This window comes from Cynoglossus semilaevis, chromosome Z, assembly GCF_000523025.1.
Source record: "Cynoglossus semilaevis isolate Cse_v1.0 chromosome Z, Cse_v1.0, whole genome shotgun sequence".
In the NCBI taxonomy this organism is placed as follows: Eukaryota; Metazoa; Chordata; class Actinopteri; order Pleuronectiformes; family Cynoglossidae; genus Cynoglossus; species Cynoglossus semilaevis.
Window position 1 is genome coordinate 4,344,144 of NC_024328.1, and position 18,682 is coordinate 4,362,825.

General features: G+C 38.7%; 2 protein-coding genes across 4 annotated transcripts in view; both read right to left on the bottom strand.

Moving 5' to 3' along the window:
- prkg2 (protein kinase cGMP-dependent 2) overlaps positions 1 to 8,951 on the bottom strand; it is a 17,017-nt gene extending 8,066 nt beyond the window's left edge. Inside the window, exons 1-17 of one of the 3 annotated variants that reach the window (XM_025053172.1) lie at positions 8,529 to 8,951; positions 8,262 to 8,332; positions 6,212 to 6,703; positions 5,927 to 6,093; positions 5,090 to 5,203; positions 4,756 to 4,861; positions 4,221 to 4,284; positions 3,178 to 3,255; positions 2,957 to 3,051; positions 2,682 to 2,750; positions 2,469 to 2,567; positions 2,150 to 2,297; positions 1,676 to 1,812; positions 1,332 to 1,469; positions 782 to 923; positions 385 to 548; positions 162 to 284 (exon numbers count right to left, since the gene is read on the bottom strand). In XM_025053172.1, the coding sequence (XP_024908940.1) occupies positions 162 to 284; positions 385 to 548; positions 782 to 923; positions 1,332 to 1,469; positions 1,676 to 1,812; positions 2,150 to 2,297; positions 2,469 to 2,567; positions 2,682 to 2,750; positions 2,957 to 3,051; positions 3,178 to 3,255; positions 4,221 to 4,284; positions 4,756 to 4,861; positions 5,090 to 5,203; positions 5,927 to 6,093; positions 6,212 to 6,696 (2,129 nt within the window). In that variant the 5' untranslated portion in view covers positions 6,697 to 6,703; positions 8,262 to 8,332; positions 8,529 to 8,951. The other 2 variants (XM_025053174.1, XM_025053175.1) reach the window with 2 other exon arrangements.
- A 147-nt stretch (positions 8,952 to 9,098) lies between these two features.
- Positions 9,099 to 18,682, bottom strand: part of rasgef1ba (RasGEF domain family, member 1Ba) — an 11,624-nt gene continuing 2,040 nt past the window's right edge. The window contains 14 exon segments of the mRNA XM_008335835.3: positions 9,099 to 10,292; positions 10,832 to 10,904; positions 10,993 to 11,116; positions 11,205 to 11,300; positions 12,419 to 12,514; positions 12,624 to 12,703; positions 12,815 to 12,917; positions 13,054 to 13,143; positions 13,807 to 13,881; positions 14,222 to 14,437; positions 16,992 to 17,052; positions 17,054 to 17,115; positions 17,430 to 17,552; positions 17,633 to 17,815. Of these exon segments, the coding sequence (XP_008334057.1) occupies positions 10,268 to 10,292; positions 10,832 to 10,904; positions 10,993 to 11,116; positions 11,205 to 11,300; positions 12,419 to 12,514; positions 12,624 to 12,703; positions 12,815 to 12,917; positions 13,054 to 13,143; positions 13,807 to 13,881; positions 14,222 to 14,437; positions 16,992 to 17,052; positions 17,054 to 17,115; positions 17,430 to 17,552; positions 17,633 to 17,809 (1,401 nt within the window). The 5' untranslated portion in view covers positions 17,810 to 17,815 and the 3' untranslated portion in view covers positions 9,099 to 10,267.

Below are 18,682 nucleotides of genomic sequence, written 5' to 3' on the forward strand. Positions count from 1 at the left end.
AGATAGATAGATAGATAGATAGATAGATAGATAGATAGATAGATAGATAGATAGATAGATAGATAGATAGATGGATAGATAGATAGATAGATATGTATGTATACACACATACACACATATACACATATATATATAAATTAATTATTATTATGATTTCATGCCTGCACAGCTTCCGTATGAGGTCCTCTGGTCTCTTCGAGATCTTCTTTGGGAAGTCTGTTTTCTCAATGCCTTTTAGGATCAATGTGTATGTCATCATCTGATCACTTCCTGAGAATGGAGGACTGTAAAAAGAAATTAACTGTGAAATTCAATTATTCTTTTTTTACTTCCTGAGATTAATAAAACAATTTTGACTGGTATGTCGACACCTGCAGCACTGACCTGCCTGTGAGCAGCTCAAAGACCAGGATTCCCAGAGACCAGAAGTCCACACTGAAGTTGTGTCCTTTGTTCAGGATGATCTCTGGAGCCACGTACTCTGGTGTTCCACAGAAGGTCCAGGTCTTCTGACCACATCTGATCTTCTTCGCAAATCCAAAGTCCACCTGAGGGAGAACACCTGGTCACTGTCATGACAGGTTACAAAACTCATTGAGTCGCAGAAGATTGTTGAAGTGGTCAGAGGAGTTCCTCCAGACATTTGACAACATCTTTGATCACACACATCAGACCAACTACAGTACATCACAGAGCCTCACCACAGGCAGCAGGGAAACTCTGAGTGGCGTCATCTGACCCTAACTTTGGTTTTCTTCCTTTTGTACAAAAGAATATTTACCACTTTAATATATCCGTCTGTGTCCAACATGAGGTTCTCAGGTTTCAGGTCTCTGTACAAGATCCCTTTACGATGAAGGTAATCCAAGGCCTCTGTGACGCAGCCAACACAGAACTTGGTGGTGGATTCGTCAAAATTGCCCCTGGAACCACAACAGGTGTTTAAACATGATTTGTATTTACCACTAAAACTAGTAGCAGTAACTAGTAGGAGACTTAGCCATGTGCTGTGTTTCCTCAGCGGGAACTGATACTAAATACAACACACCGCACCAGTACCTCGTGTATTACAAATACAGGTAAGTACAGCATGTGTGCAAGTAAGCTAAGGACAGTAGCCGCACCTATGTCACATTAAACAAACTGTATAGTACTAGAACTATGTGTGTTTTCACAGCAGAACACAGTATTAAAAAGTTGAAGATCACATACCAGGAAATAGAGGAGTTGCTGTGTCTTAACAACACAGTAACATGTGTCCTGAACCAGGTTTAGTACCATGAATAATGTGTGTTAGCACTGAGCAGGAGTGGGAGACTTAACTTTCTTACATTATAGGAAGTAATACGCAGGGCAAGGAAAGTGGGAAACTGTAGCACCTGTCTCTGAGCAGACTCCAGATCTCTCCACCCAGACAGGCCTCCAGCAGCATGTACACATATTTATTATCTTTGAATGTTCGATAGAGTCTAAAGAGAGACATAGGCAGACACGTGGTGATCAGCATCAGTTTTCACTATAAGCAGATTAAAATGAAAAATGAAGAAAATGGGGGGTAAGTATCATGATACTGATTAATGAATTGCACATATTTATATTATTGATTTATTAAAGTCATATTGCTGTCAAAACAGTTCGCATTTAAAACAGTTTAAGAAGTAAAAGCCAAAGTGACCTGACTATAAACGGGGAACGAGCCTCAGCCAAGATTCTCCTCTCAGAGTGAATGTGTTCCTCTTGTCTGTTCTCCACCACGTTCTTCTTTTCTATCACCTTCAGAGCAAAAGTGATTTCTTCACCCTTCACCTTCACCTTTACAGCAGGTAAACGGCACAAAGGTAAAAACAAGATCAGACTTTCATTGGTCAGGAGGATTTTTTTTCACCTCTGAAGTTTTTTTTGTTTTTTTTTTGATCACTTCAAATTAAAAACATATTTTTAGTTTTGCAACTTGTTAGCCATTTGTGGGTAAAATTGGTTAATAATTACTAGAAGTAATTTAGGCTAATATACTGCTATATTTATCTACTACAGTTTTAAATTTAGTTTTATGTTTTAGCTGATTTAGCATTATTGTTTTTTTTTTATTGGGTTGCTAATACATTGGCTAACTTTTGTCAAATGTTTTAGCTAACTTTTTCACAAATACCAGTTCCACTCGCCCAAATCCTCCGACTCCAAGTGTACCAATTGTTTCAAGGTGGTCGAAGGGTCGTGTTGACACGAATGTTGAGACCAAGTCCTTCAGCTGGACAACGTCAGGAGGCAGCGGCTGACTTGGGTGACGTGAAGACTTCCTGCAGATGAGAGCAGAAGTCCATAAACAACAAGACTAAACTTCTAATGTAAAAACCTTTTTTTTTTAAATGTATCATTCTATAATGTTTTAGGAAACCTTTTTCACCCAGAGTTTATTATTTATTTCATTTTACTTCTTTTGTGTAGAATATTGAATCAGAAAAACAGACCGCTCTAGTCTCTTTTTGTCGTCACGACTGAGTGTTGCCACGTAGCCTTTTAGGTACGACTGCAGCTCCTCAAAGGTTCCTACTGTCTGATCAAAGGTCCTGAAATACAACAAAACTGTAAGTCCATATTTGAACTGGACTTGATCTGTAGTGAGTAACTATGTGTCTACAGGTTTATGTATGCGAGACGGGTATGAGGCCAGCAGGACTCACTCTCTGTCAATGACCAGACACTCCACTCCATTTTCATCCGCTACAATGTTTGCTGACCTGACATCATCACTGAAAGACAAGGAATGTGACCGACATGAACAGACGATGGTTCAACAACAACACCTTTATAAGAAAGCCTAATATATAACAGCGAAAAAAGTACTAACAAATAGCAAAATGTTAGCTAACATTTAGTTAGATAAAAACATGTTTGTGAGAAATCTACTAATAAAGATGTTTTATCATGCACTGAGTGTCAAGCACAAGTTTTTTGCCTGATTAAAGCTTTCTCTCCAAAATAATCTCCTTTCTGCAGTGTGTTGATGACACGTGGTGTTTTGTGTCCATCACTTGTCTGTGTCACCTTCACCTGTTAATGATAAATACCCATAATTACTGTTCATTCAGATGTAAGTCAAGACACTATATAAATCATCTTCACTTGGACCAATTTAATTTACAAAGTATTTTTCAGTATTTGTTCTTGTATTTGTACCTTTCCCTGTGCAATGATGTAGAAAGTACTTCCTTCTTCCCCCTCACGGATCACATACTCACCTTTATCATAGTATTCCTGTAGGAAACAGAGGGTTGAACCAGTGAAAACTGGGGAACTACTCAAACTAATCATTTATTAGTTAATGTTTACCTCGTTCATTTTTCAATACTGTTTTTCTAAAAAAAAAAAAAGCAGATTTTAAGTAGAAATGCATCAGTGAGCAACTAACAAAAACTGCAGTAACACATGATAAAATAATTGTCTACATTAATTAAGTTATGCATTAATGCAATAACAACACATTAACTCACTGACTTGAAGTCTGTTTTATTTGTAAAGTACAAACAAGTACCAAATCCTGACAACAGTCAGTTCATAAATAATAATTAAAATAAAGCATGCTTATCTCTGTAACAGGAAGCATTCAGTTATTTGTCTCATTGAATCTGACAGGACTCATGGTTACTGTGGAAACGTGACAGATACAGGATGTGATGTCCAGATAAACCAGGAATAACTGAGATTAGTTTATCTAATCAGATGGTACAGTTCTGAATGTTCCACTGACATCGACAGAATAAAATCTATTTCCTTTTGATTATTAAGTCATTAAGTCGTTATGGAGTGATCTGACAGCGCTAATCTGGATTACAGAGTACTGCTCTCATTCTACCAGACCAATATCAGACAGTGGTCAGTTTGTGTCACTGAAGTAAGCCTGAACAAATAACTTTCACCTCTGACGGCACAGTAACACAAACTACTGTACATGGCAGATCACTTATTGTGGTCAATGCACAAACATAGTACACACACACACACACACACAAACACACAGACACAGCTCTCACATCCTGGTCTTAAATTTCTGTATAACCTATAGTTCTTAAGACAAGGTGACTGTGTTCATGAAGACGTTTGTTGGTCCTGAACAATTCTGCTGACGCGCAGTAAAGCTATCCAGCCTGACTGGGATAAAACTGATAACACTGTGATGATGATGCAGCAGCAGCAGCAGAAGCAGCAGAGTGAGAACTCACCACCTCCAGACAGTCCACCATTTTACTCAGTTTGTCCTCAGGAAGATTTGCCAGCAGAGAAACACTGAGAGAGAAAACACACAGGTGTAAGCCCAATAGTAGTGAACTTGGAAGTACTGTACATCCAAAGATAGATAAAAGATGTGTACAGAAGTATTACTAAAAGTTCTACATAAACATTAGCTAAACAATACTATAACTAGAAGGCACAACCATGACATAGTTCAAACATTTAAATAACAGACAATGATGGTTAAAAAATGCTAAAATGCTAATGCTAAGAGTTCAATTCTTCTAAAATCCCAGCTAAGGGTTAATGGTGAGGGTTTTGTTCATGGAATGAAAACTATTGGTTGTAGTCATTTTTAAACACAGTCTTCAAAACACAAACATTAAGTTACAGAGAAACACAAGACTTTTATAAAGTGTCATTATTTTGATGTCATTTCCTGATATCTTTTAAATGTATTTTCTTCAGTTGTTTACAGTAACCGTCATCACCAAAGTTCAGCTGATCCCAGACTTTAAAACTGACCTTCTGAGAAAGTTACGGTGTTGTTCTTGTCTCATTTCAGCTGTTCTTCTCATGATGTTCTGAAAAACTTCACGATCCAACACCCACGTACGCACCTTGTTCACAGCTGAGAAAACAACAACAACTATTTTATTATCATTTAAATTCAATATTTATTATTATTATTGCTAATAATTATTATTATTAATGGTCATTAATAATTAATTATAATAATAATAATAACAAGGGAGGCTTTCTGACAGATGCCAGTTTACATCAGCACTGGCCAATATTTGAAGTTTTACTGGTTTTACTTATACTGTTGTGACTGATGGAGTCATAATAACGTTTCTACCTTTCACTGAGGCTGTACGTGTGCAGTTGTACAGAATAGCCAACTCTCCAAAAGCTGTCCACACAGTCATAGACGTCAGACGTTTGTTGTGTTGAAACACGTCCAGTTTTCCATCTGTAAATGAACCAGACCAGGACAATCAATCAGCTGTGGGTGATTTTAGGACATGGAGTGAAACTGCTGAGCTGAAACCAGAGCAGGAGCTGGAGATTAGCCTCTTTGTTCATGTTAAATGTTGAACCAGGTTTTTACCTGCCAACAGCCACTCAAATCTGCTGATATTCATCATTACTTAATATATCTAATATAGTTAATAACGTTAGTCAGACAACAACTAAACATTAGCCCCAAATAGTTGCACAAAGCCAAACTTTTTTTTGCCAGAAATACTTTATCAGCCAAATAATTTAGCATTAGCATCTGAAAGTCAGCTGAAAGCCATCATCTGAAAGTTAGCCAAAAATACTGCTAAAATTAACAAACACAGCATAACATGTAGTAGAAGTTGGTAAACTTAATTTGAATGATTGAAATATGAAATAAAGCACTGCAAAAATGAAAATAATATACGTAGATTAGCAGAAACAATAAACAAAATCTAAAACACCATTGCAAATTGTGACAAAGTAACTTTTTTCTTTGTCGGATTTTCAAATATTTACCCCACACTTTTTGCTTAATTTCATTCACTTTCTACCATGACTACCTTTGGCTAATGATTATAAGCTGATCTTTAAGCTAAAAAATTCTGGTTATTTTGTGTAATAATCTTTGTGTTAATAGAAAAACACTTTGTGATAATGATGCTGATGATGACGTTAAAACAACAAACCCTACCTGCCAGGACAAACAGGTGATTCCCCGGCTCTCCCTGTGTGATGACATACTCCCTCTCCTGGTAGCTGCGTTCATACATGCACTCCACCATGTCCTTGATCTGCTGCAGCTCTAGTCGCTTTAAGTACTGGTTCTTGTGTAGGGCATCTGTGAGCAACTTCTTTACACTGTCTCGCACACACAAACATACACACATCATCATCATCACCATCATCATCATCATCATCTACTCACACTCAGTGTTCAGTCCCAGATCTGGATCTTAATTAACAGAATCCACCTTACCTGACATCCTTGGGCACCCGTGCCTTCTCGAAGCAGAACTTTGGCAGAGAGCTGCAGTCGTAAGTTCTCGATGTGGGTTCTGCGGAGACTCCAGCTTTTGCTCCTTTTCTCCGGTTTGTTGTCTCTTTGATCGGGACATTGACTTTGGAGCATGTTTTTCCACCACTGTTGGCTTTGGACGACACAGATTGCGAGGCTCTGCCGTGGTTCTTCGTGGCCTCCTGTGATTCGCCCAGCTCGACACACCTGTTGTGAAGCTCCTCCCTCAGGTCAATCAGAGCCTGCTCCTGATTAGCCAGCTGCTCCTTTAGATCTCTGACCTCCTGACTTTTGCAGCGGAGCTCCTCCTCCTTCCTCCGGACCTCCTCCTGCAGCTCGTGCATGTGTAACCTTAGAGCCTCCACTTCTTCATTGTCCCTGAGTGTCTGGCCATTACAGGATTCTGGGAGTTTGTAACGATTCGATTTCATCAAACCATTTCCCATAATGCCACTTTTCATTGGAGAGGGGATGAAATGAGGAAAGAGGGGGTAGGAGGATGAAATAAAGAGGAAAAAGACGGGAAGGAAAAGGAGGGAAACAAGAGAGGAGGAGGAATTGTGGAGAACGATGGAGGAGAGGGGGGGATAGGAAGGAGAGAAGAAAGAGTAAAAGGAGGCGTAAAAAGAAATTAGAAGAGGAGAACAAAGGAAGGGAAAGGAAAAGAATGAAGGAGGAGCAGGAAGAAAAATCTGGGATTAGCCACAGCTGTGAGTGGAAACAGATCAAGAGTCAAATATGATGGGACTCTGCTCCATGTATTATTCAGACACTGTTAGATTATATCTGCTGAGGTCACTTCCTGCTAATGATCCCTGAGTGTGTGTGTGTGTCTGTTTTCATGTGTGTCCATGATGATGTCAAAAACACTGCACAATTTCGCCTGATTGAAAGTCAACACAGTTGATACAGTAAATACCAACAGCAGAAATTAATCACCAGAAAACTCTTCGTTTGTTGATCCCTCCGAAAACTGTTTTTTATTGACTTTGTGTGTTCGCTTTTGTGACTATGATAGATATAACAATTAAATATTTCACTAGGTGGCAAGAAATTACTTTAAAAATACAAAAAGAAAGTTGAGAGCTGTTCAAAAAGATCATTGTGTCTTTTTTTTAATTCCTAACGTTATGTCAGTACTGTGTTCAATTAAACAGGTTGATGTTTTATTATACTGTGGAAGCAGATCAACCAGGTGGAACTTTCACACATGTTTCACCTGGATGTTTCCAGGTTTTGGCAAATAATAATAACACCTACATAGCTGTGGAACTGGTGCTGATGGAGCGTGCAGATAGAGAGAAACAAATATATGTACCATAAACCTGACAAAGTCAGTTTTACAAATTGTATCTCCTTTAAGGATAAGCTAACTCTTGACTATCTGAGGGTCCTATGTTGCCTCTGAATTGACCAACTTTCGTTGGCTAATCCTGCAGCAGACATTGTAACTGTATTTCTTAGCTAAAATGTTGCTAACTCTCGGCTTTAGCTGATGTGCTGTAGTTGATTCAGTGGATGTAGTTCAGATCTACAGTCAGTTTGTGATTTAGTGCAGATTGAAAATGTCAGTGAACAATTGCGTCGTTGTGCTGTCGCCTACACACAAAATACACACACATTCATTCATGTATGCAGTAGTGAGTAAAATGTCAGATTCTCAGATTCAATTTGATGCTTTTAGATTTAGATTATTACATGGATTCTTTTAAACAATGTTTAAAACCTGAAACAATTACATACATTGTTTTTGTAGCATTTTTACACAACATATGTTACAACATTAAACTGTCTTAAAATCTAAGCGCTGCAGATTTGCAGCCATACATGAACTACATTTGTCATTTGTCATGTTCAGTCTTCTGTTAGTAATTAGACTCTGTGGAAACCTGCTTTATAACATAACCAAACTGTAAAATACAAGAAAGATTCATACATAAAATCTGGTGAGAGTCACTTTCTACTTGATAAAAATGTTATAATGAAGATGATAAATTTGATCATGACACACCTGCAGTGTAGAGAAAAGTCGCCTCCTTTTTCATCGGCTGATGAAGGAAAACCAGATTAAGCGTAAATCCTCTGTGATTTAGATAAAAAATACAAACCATCAGGATCTGTACACACCAGAGATGACAAACAGTGAGAAGGAAAAATAAAAATGGGTGGAATGTCATCCGACCTCTCTCTCTCCCTCTTTCTCTCTCTCTCTCTCTCTCTCTATCTCTCTCTCTCTCCTACCCCAAGGTCCATGTACAGCACAAGTGATTTAACTCACAGAAACACAGGAGCTGCTGGTGTGTTGTTGCCCTCTGCTGTCAGTTGGTATCGCTGAGGTGAATCTCAACAGAGAAATTCAAACAGTGGATGAAAAAAAATACTTTTGAACATATGCATGTTTGTGTGTGTGTTTGTGTCCAGAATTTGTTTTTAAAAAATAAATAATAAATTAAATACTATTACAGTAAATAAATACATGGGAACGTAATACGCATCAGATATAGAAAATATAGAAATACCCAATAGACTTGTATTAAACTTGTTTCTATTCATGCATAAAATTGACAAAAAACCTCGTATCCAACAGGTGGCAGTGTTTCACAATGTGCTAACCACTGACAGAATTTTGTTCCTACTTCCTCGTTAACTTTGTAGTTTTTGACATTTCTCGGCTGAGTCTCACGCTAGTAATCGTGTTGGATTCATGGATATTTATCTGTTTTAATCATATTCCAAATTTGTTTTTTGATCGTATCTTTTCTCTTTGACTATCCTAGGTAGGTAACAATGTATGTTTGAGTGACTGTCTGTTTTGAACACAACGAAATGACTTATACATATACATTTCTGAGAATCAAATACAAAATTTATTTATAAAATAAAAAATTATTACGGAAAATAACATTCACAGGAAAAACAGGTCAGCTTACTGTGGTAAAGGGGGCGCAGCCAAGGCCCAGCAGCGTCAGCCAAATATCATTGACGTCATTCTATTAGCCTCAAAAATACTTTTTACACGTAATACACGTAAAACAATAACAATAAATATTTAGGACAATAATAAAATAATGTCTGGTAACAAAACATTACATGAGGAAATAATGGACTAGAAATATTCGTATGAGAAACCTGTAAAATAAATAAATGAAAGTAAATGATATTAACTATAAACATAAACGTTTAAATACGTACGTTTTACCACTAGGGGGCAGCACAGTCACACTCACTACATTTAAAGGCGAAGCAGCTAAATTGACGTTAACAACACCAGTTTTACACTCTAGAGAACAGTTCGATTTTTCAGGTATATCTGTTTGAAGACATGACACAAAGTCAGCACTCCTGCTACTGGAATCGGCCTCACGATAAGCTCCGCTTTAATACTGACTTTTCCAACAGGAAAAGCGGTTTATAAGTAGAGAAAAGTTGTGATTTTAGCTCGCAGCTCAGGTGACGTTAAGGCACTGCTACCTAGTTTAAGCTGGTTCCAGCAGCAAGAGGCGCTAACATTAGAGTCAGTTGATATAATTACACTAAAATATACCTCAGTATTTAATAATGACAGCTTCAATTCAGAAATATACAGAAGCCAAGAGGTGTTAAACTCTGAAAGACCACAACTAAAGAGAGAAAGCAATGGAGTGACGTAGAAAAAACGTTTCTTACCCAGAAAGAAATAACAACAGAAGGGACAAAAAAAGGAAGTTCGTTACAAACATGTTCCCCTTTACCACGGCCAGTTTTAATGTTCCGGCTGGTGGTGAACCGCAGAGAATGCAGCACCGTTAGCCGACCAGCAGCTAACGATAATGCCAAATGGTCACCGGATCATCCGGGTGAAAGTGCAGCAAAAATATTTGATGGAGTTATCCAACATATGAGGGGAAAAAAAGAAACGACTCTATCTTCAATTAGATTCATGATTGTCGCCTCCTTGTGGACACAGAAAAGCTCTACTTTAATTTTACAGTTACACTGATAAGGAGAGTTAGCGGGGCTAATCATAAAAACAGGGATCTATGCTCTGGTCAACAGAGAGGATCTGTGGACAAAAGGGAGAGAAACAATTAGATTTAGGATTTACAACAATATTTTAACATAAAATATAATTAGTGTGACTAATCATGATTAACCCAGATAAATGTGAAAAAAATATGCATATAACTAAAATGCATTACAAATGTAAACAGATTCTTCTTTTTTTTCTTTCTTTCTTTCGGCTTTGTCCCTTTTTTCAGGGATTGCCACAGCGAATCATTGATTTCCATCTCTCCCTGTTCTCTGCATCTTCTACTCTGGCTCCAACTACTGTATCTGCATGTCCTCCCTCACTGCATCCATATATCTCCTCTTTGGTCTTCCTCTTTGTCTCCTACCTGGTAGCTCCATCTCTAACATTCTTCTACCAACGTATCCACTGTCCCTCCTCTGCATCAGAAATTAATTACACATCCCTAATTTTGACAGCCCGACTAGACTTTTAATGATTATTCGTTTTATTTGTGAGCTATGAGTTACAGTAAAAGTTAGGTAAAGACATAGCAAAACATTTTAAAAGGACTCTTCCAGGTGAACCTTTACCTCAGACTTTTCCATCTGTCTTTCTCCATGTTGTTTTCTGGACCTTCACTCTCATATGAAGCCAAATAGAGAGCTAGAATTAAAAAATAATAATAAAGTGTTGTAAAACATGTGCATGAGTTGAATTAGTCACTTATTTCTTCCATCACTCTGGAACTCACCATCCTCCGTCAGAACAGGTGTGGTCAGCAGGTGCTGCAGAATTCTTCGGTCTTTCTCAAATGGACACTCTACTTTTTTCCATGTCATGAACTCACTCACATGTTTGGCCACTTCCCAAAATTTCTGATCAAAAACATCACAAAATTTGTGTTTTTGCTCATTTTTTAACCTAGTGTGATCCAGGTGTTAATGAAAGATAAAACCAGTTCACCTGAAAGTTGATGTGTCCGTTCTGCAGTCGGTTCACACAGCCTGCATTCAGGAAGAAGATGTCTTTAATAAAGAGGCTGAAGAATGGCACCACGATCTGAGAAAAGATGGAAAAAGAAATGTTAGCGTTGAAAGAGTTGTCAGAGCCCCCTGCTGGTAAGAACCAAACTGTGCTACAATTGCTGGATTCCGGTGAAAACTTAGAAGAAACTCACTTTGATATTCAAATTAAATTCAAAACAACTGAGGTTTGAAAAGTGCTCATTCTTACTCATATTCTCCATCACAAGTCCAATACATTGGACATATTTATTTACATATTTACATTTCGAGGGGTGAACCCAGGGTCTCGGTCAGCTTTAACCCTTGGTGTAGATGTTTTTTTTTTTTTTTGTATTTTGGGGAATTACTGGGTCTATCTTATAAATAATAATAAATTAGAAAATGGAAAAGTTATTATAATAGGAATAAAGTGATAAAAAACTCTAGTTTCTGAAAATCTAAGGTGGAAGTTCAGACTCTAGATGTTCTGATGATGTGGATCACAGCAGTGAGGAAGTCTGTAAACATCTCCTCCCTCTCCCTCTCTCCCTTTCTCCCTTTCCCTCTCCTCCAGTCACAGCAGAGGTCATCAGCAAAACATTCCAGACTGTTGGGAACTTTGTGTTATAGGACTTGACCTCCTGTCCCCGGAATGTTCTGCTCTGTGAACATGGACATTCCTCAGGGAGGATGCTCCACTCAGTCTCCATACATAGACTCTCTGATTTAAGGAGAGACGACATGACGGGAGGCCAGTGGCGAGCGGCTACTGGCCTGAGGTCAAGATGAGAGAGGGAAAGCGATGTGATCTGTGTGTTTGATGACGAGGAGGACTGGAGTTAACTCCTCACATCTACACAGGCTGACCCAGAGATACTGTCAGTGTTATTTAACTTCAGCCCGGAATTCTTTTGGAGATGTTTCATTTTTTGAGATGTTTTTCACTGAATTCTGACTTATTTCAATTTATTTTGCCAACTGGATTATCTTAAAAGAATGTTTCTTGATTCTTTGTTTTTTTACTTTCTTTTTTCCTTCCTCTACATGTACCATATAGTACCAGGAAACACACATGGTTCCTGTCTATCCAGAACTAAATGGACATAACATCACCACTTTGGCAACATGTGGTGAAAAACGTGTTTCACACTCAGCAGTTTTGTAGCTGCTGACCTTCTCTCTGTTGCTGTTCGCAGCCATGGATCGCTGAGTGGCTCCTCTCAGAGCTGTTCTGTAGTTGTAGAAGTTACTAGAAGGATCCATCTGATGCTAAAACCACAAAACAATCTGTAATTAAAAGCTTTACAAACGTGGCCGGAGGTAGGAAAACGTCTTTGTGTGGATGATTTCTGAGAACTTCATCATCATCAGAACTCACTTCCAAAATGTCAAACTTTGCCGTTTTCACTTTGCTCCATGTTTTCTTCAGCCGGGACACTGGACTCATGTTCATGCCAGCTGAAAGCGAGAAGTGAGTTAGCTAAAAATTTAAACAGGCTAAGGTATAACAAAACAAGGATCAAAGTGACCTTGAAATGACAGTATTTGAAAGAACAGAAGAAGACTTACAGATGATGGCCATGAGCGAGTTAAAGTTTCCGATATTATAACACTCTCGAGCCACATCGATGAAGAACTCCATGACTCTAGCCCTCTGCTTCTTCTTTGCTGTCTAAAAGCCACAGAAATCATGAACGTCAGCTGGTACAGCAGCACCATGTCAATGCTCTACATCTGAATGTGCTGACTTGGCCAATACTTTTATAATTCAGAGCTGTCGGACTTTTAATGAAGCTGATGTTTCTCACCAGACAGATTTCTGTCGCCACCAGGTAACTGAGTCGGTTAAACCAATCGATGTAGGCCCCGAGGTTCCTGCTCTTCTTACTGAAACCCCTCTGAAACACACACACACACACACACACACACACACAGACACACAAAAGGATTAACAAATGGACAAACACAACAGGGTTCATTTTTGCAAATTTTATCATTTTTTAGAAACTATTTTTTTTATCACATTTAGCCATTTTGCCCCCCACAACCCAATTTTTTTTTAATTTGGTAATCTATCCAAAACGTTTACTGTGGCTGTTATATACAGTGAGACTTGTTTATCGTTGTTTACTTTTCAAATTTTGTATTTATTATGTACTTATTTAAGCTTTTATTTCCAGGTTGAATCATTTTTCAGCTTTAATTCTACAAACATTTTTGATCGTTTCTTATTTTGAGAACAAATTGGATAAATAATGCCGATCTTTTTTTCTTCATTCTTCCAAATAGAATTCCAGTCAATAGAGATTTCACTAACACAAAAGGGGAGGGGTGCGGCTGGCCCTCATCACCTGGGTTCCAAAAAGGAACTGTTACCTAGCAACTGAATGCCAAACAAAAGGACCCATACAAACCAAGCCCTTATGTAGAGTGTCTGATCCAGGCATTTGGAAGATGGTGTGTGCGCGTGCGTGTGTGTGTGTGTAGGTGCATGTGGGTGTGTGTGTGTACCCTGGCTGAACTCAATAATTGTGATGTCAGATATTTTCATCTCTCTTTACCTGGTCATTGTCTAGAGGATCTTTTTGGATGAAGGCCTGGATGAACTCTTCAGGTCCAATGTAACTCAGCCGCTCCTGAAATGTTTGGAAATTGTACACGTCAATACTGATTCAGTAGTGACTAAAAACAGCTTGAAGAATGATAACATTTATGTCAACGTATGTCTTCAAAAACTCACTTTGACAAACTGAGGTTTTTAAAAACCACTCATTTTTCCACACAGAGGTCCAAAGAGAAACAAAACAGAATTCTGGCTCTACAGCTGCAACAATTATCTATGAATGTGACACTAACACTAATGACACCGACACTAACCACACGGGGCAACAGTAGACCAGCAGCTCTTACTGAGCTAAAACTGTTGATTTCATCCAAAAACGTTTTTGACAGCAAGTAAACCAATGATCAACTCACCAGTTCAATGTGCGTGAGCTGCTGGGCCACGGTGAAGGGGTCGTTACAGATAGACATCAGATCCCGCTGCAGCGCCCCCTGAGGTTTTGTCTTCACTAGGGTCAGTCTCTCGGCTGCTGCTGCATTAATCTTCAGCAGAGCTTCTTCATACTGACTGAGAACTGTCAACATGCGGATCAAACCCTGACTCATCTGTGCCACTGCCTTCCTGTACAGCTGATGGAGAACACCAAAGAAGGACACAATCAGTTAGAACAGTGTTTCTCAACCTTTTTTTGAGCCATGGCGCATATATATCATCAGGAAAAACCACACAGCACACCACCAAACAAAAATATCACAAAAAATATATGTACTGAAATAATAATAATCTACTAGTTCAAATGACCTCATAATTGACTAGAAATCTCAGTCTGTTTAGATAAAGACAACAACGATTTACTAGCAGCAACTGAAGAAAGACACACACGAAGATCTTCAAGATCTTTTTAGTTTTAACAGTAGATTTAATTGCTCTGTCTGTCACGCATTGATGAACAAAGAAACAATATTTGCAATAAATAAATTATAGTTTTGGGCCCAATTAAGTGACATTGCATAATATTCCATGGCACACTTAATGATCTCTCATGTACACTAGCGTAAACTGTCTGTTACTACATCTGTGTGTGTGTGTGTGGTGTACAGTGTGTGCGTAGTTATAGTCTGTTGACTGGAAACATTCGGTCGCATATTTAAAATCCTTCATCTAATCTTTTTTCTGAGTCTGTAAACAGACAACACAGAGTGTTTATTGTTCAGAGCAGCATCTTCAGGTCAATGTGTGTTACACAAACTCTCTGTCACCCTGGACTGCCTTCATACACTGACAGCGAGTTATTAGCTCCATGGCATTAGAGGTCAAAAGATCAGTTCATTCCATGAGTAACAAGGTCACAGTTAGATAATCAGTTCCTCACTGACACAGTTGAGTTCTGAGGTTACATAAGAGAAGAAGACATGTGCCTCTCATTTGGAACACTGTGTTTGTGACCCAGTAGAGTTATAGAATAAAGACCTGAGCTTGGTCTGTTTCAGCCGCCAGGAACCAGGAACCTCTCGCACAAGAATCAAATCTTAACCACTGACAACAACATAGTTGAACTGGGAGATTAAAAAAACTAATTCATGTCTGCCTCTATTTCACTGTGGTGAAAGAACAATAAACTCTGTTGGGTAAAAAGAGCTAGACCATGTTCATAATGTCACTATGTTTGTTTTTTCATTCTCAAAGTCAAAGAAGTACTGAGATTAATCAAAAGTCTTCTACAGAGCACAGTCTATCATTTACAGACTTTAAAAATGTATAAAAGTAGGCCTTCCTCTGAGCAAGCACCATGTTGTATCTGTGTGATGGACGCTCTGCCCACATAGGTCCTGTATTTCCTGATGGTTCTAAAAAAAATAAGCTTTGGTTGTTCCAGATTCAATGTTTACCCAAAACTAAAGTTTGTTTCCATATGAAAAAAGTCTACATTACAGATCTGGAGAGAAGGGAAAACATGCGCAATTGCCATGAAATATTAAGTTTGGCCCACGATTTGTACCAATTTTTTATTTTGGCCAACTTGGAATTCGAGTTTGACACCCCTGATCTAGGACATAAAATTATGAAATGGCTGACCTATGCCTGGGAGAAATAATAAAGGCCAAAAGTTCCCAAAAAAATCAACACAAATAAAATAAAGTGAATGCAGCACAATCCAATGTATGGAGTACAACTGGGTAAATAAGGTCGTCTCCCATGACACACCATGTAGTGATATATTTTCTCACTCCTTTCAAGTTTTATTATCACGTGTGGGAATGACGGAACTTTCTTAATAAATTTATGGTAGATGACGATGCAACCACGAAATATTGTAGCTCGAGGCGTCCTAAACCGAGGGTCTACTGTTTTTTTTTCTGTCATCACTGCAGCCTGACATTTATGTAAAAACAAAATAAACCCGACACAAAACTGTCACAAAACTGTGCAGATTTTTGAACGCTGGTGCATTCACCGAGGTCAAATGAAGATCACAGCCACTGTTTTCTTCTGCTTATTCCTTAAATATCCGACCACATCCATAATGACAGCGTTGCTGCCTACATCAAGGTTATAGTGTGGTCTGGACCTGACGTTCTCCAGATGTTCTGGACGTCTACCATTTTGAACTCTGTGCCTTTTTTTCTCTCAGAGAGCTGCAGTAAATGTGACCAAAATCTGCTTCTCCATTTTTTTAAATGACACAAAGCTTAAGTTTAGCAGGAAAGTATCACAAGATTTCACAGCAGTCAAAGTTATCTTTTTATCAGAAAAGTTAAAAAATGTTGTCCTTTTTCATGTATACAGGTTAATGTTCAGCATTAATTTGAAAAAGTGAGAAAAGACATAGTTACACAATATAATTAATTAGATTAGATCAATTTGCTTTACTGTGTCCTCAATTATTTAATACCAAACCCTCACAATGTGCTCATCTGTGAAACTAACACGCTTACATGCTAACCATGCTTGTTTGTCTGCACAGTCTCAAAAACTCCTTTGTCAACAGCACAGTGCAGACAAAACATTGTGTCTTAATAAACCTATCAACTTCAGACTTTTTTTAAAAAAGGCCAAAGTGTCTAAATAACTACAGGTGCAGCTGAAAAAATTTAGTGATGTCATTTTATGATTATGTTGCACCAATCTACTGCTTACTGTAGCTGTAGTGTTGTTCATGTCTATGTTGTGTCTAAGACTCACTTCGTCTCCACTGGCCAACCGCTGTGTTAGCTCCTTCAGGCTGCACATCATCCGCTCATCGAAAGTTTTCTGTCCACTCTGTCAGCAGCTGAAGGATCTTTGGAGCCAAATGTCTGAGTCCAACCTGAAACATGAAAAAATTGTAAAGGAACTGCATGATAAAAATGTGTGTATATTGTTTTAATTTTCATATGTCTCAACTGAGAACTGATCCATGGCCATAGACTGTACAAAAGAGTCCTCTAGATCCTGAATCCTGTTACACTGTCATTAACATGGATCGCAAATCAAGATCACCTACATCCTCCTTTTGACAGCACACCTATTTTTTGGAATCACTGGTATTTTTTTCATTTTCCCGGTAAAAGTTTAATGGGACTGGAAATATTACTGGACATTATGACAGTTTTTGAACAGAACATTTTTATGACTTAATACCTTGTCGGCCCGAGGTTCTCCGAGTCTCTGCTGCTCCGTGCAGAGCAGACACACTCTAGACATGAGGTCATGAGGTCGGATAAAGAGACGAGAGCTGAGCAGAAAGGTGAAGATGAATGTCCTCTAAAGAGACAGATCAGATTAGGATAAGTCAGAAAAAAAAAGTACAGTTCACAGTTGTAATTGTAATAATGAGGACATACATCAGGATAATAGTCCGCTGTTGGGACCAGGTGATGGATCAGATCCTCCAGAGATCCTGACACCAGGTTATTGTCATTGTAGCAGAGACCCAGACTGTGATCCCTATGGTTCTGGTTCAGGTTCTTGTTGTAGACGCTGGTCTTCAGCTGACCCTTAAACTCTGTAGTCTGAGGCATTTTCACCTACAGGAAAATACAGAGTCAATGAGGACAACCCACAGATTGAGATTGACAACATTAAGAACCACACTAAGACACACAAACAACCCAGAAGGACAGGGCAGACGAGGACAAGAAAAAAACAAAAAACAAACGTGCAGCAGTAACATAAGAATAGATTCAAGAGTTTCGTAGCTGTAGGTTCTCACGGGCAACTGCATGCAAGACTGGCCCCAAAACATCAGTGTGTCAACAAATTATCACCCCACAACACAGACACACAGACACACATGCACTCCTTCACTCTCATTTCCATGAGAAAGAGTTAGTGCTTAGTGGCTGAGCATCTGCTGCAGCATGTGGTCAACAGGAGGAGGAGGGACTGAAATAAAGCCACTGTTGGAGACTCTTAATCATGATGTGCTTGTTTGTGTTTTGTATGTGAGACTTCAGACTGCTAATGAAAACACACCACTGACTGACTGATCAACAGTTTAACTGAAACAAAGCAGACGTCAAGCCTAATCAATAACACCGTCATCTGTGTCTCCGTCTTCCAGAGGATGAGAAGATCTCTGGACCACTTTTCCAGCAGTGTCTCCTCCTCCACCACCACCATCATCATCACCACTAACAGGTGGTGGGTGGAGTTCTATGGATTTTACCATCAGACTCTGGTCTGGAGCTGAGCCGCAACAGAAGATCCACAAACCTTAGCACACGTCCATCTTAGCGGTGACAAACGTATTAACATGCTATCAACACATGTTCATGGTTTTACCTTAAACAACAGGTACGACTTTAATCACTGGCTTTGGACTTGATCATCCCGCATGATGTCCAGTTTAGTAAATCATGATCCCATTTAGAGCAAAATAGATGATAATGCAT